This window comes from Convolutriloba macropyga, chromosome 12 (genome assembly GCF_964194025.1).
Source record: "Convolutriloba macropyga chromosome 12, txConMacr16.3, whole genome shotgun sequence".
Taxonomy (NCBI): domain Eukaryota; kingdom Metazoa; phylum Xenacoelomorpha; order Acoela; family Convolutidae; genus Convolutriloba; species Convolutriloba macropyga.
In genome coordinates this window covers 46,068,207-46,070,654 of record NC_134479.1, presented here as the reverse complement: position 1 = coordinate 46,070,654, position 2,448 = coordinate 46,068,207, and the positions used below count along the sequence as shown (strand labels likewise).

Below are 2,448 nucleotides of genomic sequence, written 5' to 3'. Positions count from 1 at the left end.
ACAATTGTACAAAATCGTAAAATTGATTATGGAACATTCTGTATCCCTTGTAGGATATTTTGCAAATTTAATCCACAAGTAAGGTAATCAGATATTTCATTCCACCTACAAACTCTTGGGACATTACGTGGCCAATGCCGGATTTCTTACCCGATTTCGTTACCATTTTCCACATTCGTGTTTTAAGATCAGGTTTGAAAGCGTGTCTGGTAACTAGTTACAGTAAGCAAATTCAGTTCAAATTTTTTTGAAGTATATATATATATATATATATATATTATATATATATATATATATATATCCCATTTTAATTTCCACGATGAGCATTTTGGTGCTAGCGTGATGAAAAGTGACAAAATTTCTTAACTAATTTCCACGCCCTAAGTAACACAATTCCACGCGTCATCTTTGTCTACGGTTGCAGTATCTAAGTAACTAAAATAGTTTCAATTCGACCGAAATGAAAGAAAGCCTAATTGATGATTAATTTCAAAAGTTCCGCTCGCAACACCAATTATGGATTAGGATGACAATAAGCAGTCTTGCAATCACTACATATACAAGAAAAACTAAATCATTGAATTTGTCCTGAATTAGTTACGTCAATTGCGAATACTAGCAACAAAATAAAAGCACTTTTACAAAAAACAATTAAATTGTTCCCAGGGTGTGAGTAAATATTTTCCAACGTAGAAATTGATTAACGGTTACGAAATATCATCAAACGTTTTTGCAAAACGCCAAATTTACCAAAAATTGCCTATTCAGAAACTGGTGACGTAATAGGCACACTACGTAGAGGACTATCAAGTTTGATAAAACAGATGCTTTTCTAAACTTTTGCTTATCTGTACCAAAATGCGTCCAGTTAGATTAATTAAGTACGTGTTACGAGATAACTATTAAATGCATGAAATTGCTCAAAGAGGTCTAAGTTTGCAATGAATTTCAAAATTATAATTACACCTTCGAAATTATAATTGCATAAAATTGAACAAAAAAAACCAAGGACAGCAATATTTTCAAAATCACTGGAAATTTGAAGATAAGGAAGTAATCTTCTTGACGCTGGTTCAAAAGGTCGGTGAAAGCTGTCAATACATAGTAAACGGAAGAAAAATGTAGAGAAATATAGGTGACAAAAAATTTCGTCCAAAAAGTGAACTACTATTAATAGATAGTGACACAACTAAAATAAAAATATAAAATATTATAACCAAATTTGATTGAGAAACAGAGGCAAACGTAATTGTATTGGTTTTACTTAACGTCTTGTAGTTGATTTATTCGTGTTGATCTTTTTCCGGAGCATTTTCTCTTTTTTGACTGGTTGAATTTTGGTTGATAGTGTAAGATCTTTACCGACAGATATCGAGCATCGTTGAAATCTCATAAACGTGTTTTTTGTAATATTTTCGCTTTTCTTACAGCAAAATATGATTTGTTTCTTAACTTTCAGTTTTCATGTTATTTATCTCAACCCAACAACTTTAGAGGACGTTTTTTCTCAAATTGTTTTTTTAAAAAAATGGGATAAAACAGCTGGACATGTCCATGTTATGTTTGAACGAAAACAACATCATGTTGTCAATTAAGGCTCCACTTTCTTGTCCCTTAGAAATAATTTTTGAAAGCTAAAACCTTACACAATAATTAAGTGAGAGCTTAGCGAGCATGTTTAAGTGCAAACTAATGAATTAAATCAATGTACATTTATAGACTATAGCAAAATTTTTAAAACACAACATGATGAAATTACGATGCAACATAACTTACCCAGACACACTGGACCACTAAACTGGATCAACTTGCACGTGATGTCAGCCGGGATGAATATCCAGTTATAGTGGATATTGTACACAGCCAGGGTTGCAGTGTTTGAACAGAGTCACAAGGACGTCAGAGAATGCCAGATTGAGAATGAAGTAGTTGGTGTGAGTCCGGAGGCTTTTGTTGCTCAGAATCAGCCAGATCATTATTGAGTTGCCAATTAGGGCTACCAGGATAAGAATTGAGAAGGCTATATAAGCCGCAACAATTTGCCACTAAAACAAACTGAGATATCTTTACTTGTTTTATAACAGACTTTTATGATCTTGCAAGGTCAATGTATAGCTTGAGAAACACTTAAAAGATGTTGCCTAGCTCAGTTTCATTATAAAAAACTTTTTTAAATTCTCATTTTTCTCCAATTGAAAATAGAATCCTGGTAATTGTGAAGAGCTGTTAAGAGGTGATTAATTATTAGCGCTAAACTCAACAAAATTCAAATTTGCGAGGGTACATAAATAGGCTGTAGAGGATTATTTAGAATTGGACTGATTTGAAAATGATCTCTTAAATTGTAGCTCACTAACATGGTTTTCAAATTGGGGCTCCGGATAAAAATTTGAGGCTCCGGATAAAAATTATATACAAATTAAAATAATAATTTTTTACACAGATGAT

At 32.4% G+C, this 2,448-nt stretch overlaps 1 protein-coding gene across 4 annotated transcripts in view; it reads right to left on the bottom strand.

Moving 5' to 3' along the window:
• Positions 1–669: 669 nt before the first annotated feature.
• The window catches only part of LOC142350595 (substance-P receptor-like), a 32,686-nt gene continuing 30,907 nt past the window's right edge, over positions 670–2,448 (bottom strand). For all 4 annotated transcript variants that reach the window (XM_075402484.1, XM_075402482.1, XM_075402483.1 and 1 more), the window contains one exon: positions 670–2,045. In XM_075402484.1, the coding sequence (XP_075258599.1) occupies positions 1,842–2,045 (204 nt within the window). In that variant the 3' untranslated portion in view covers positions 670–1,841. The remainder of the gene's footprint in view (positions 2,046–2,448) is intronic.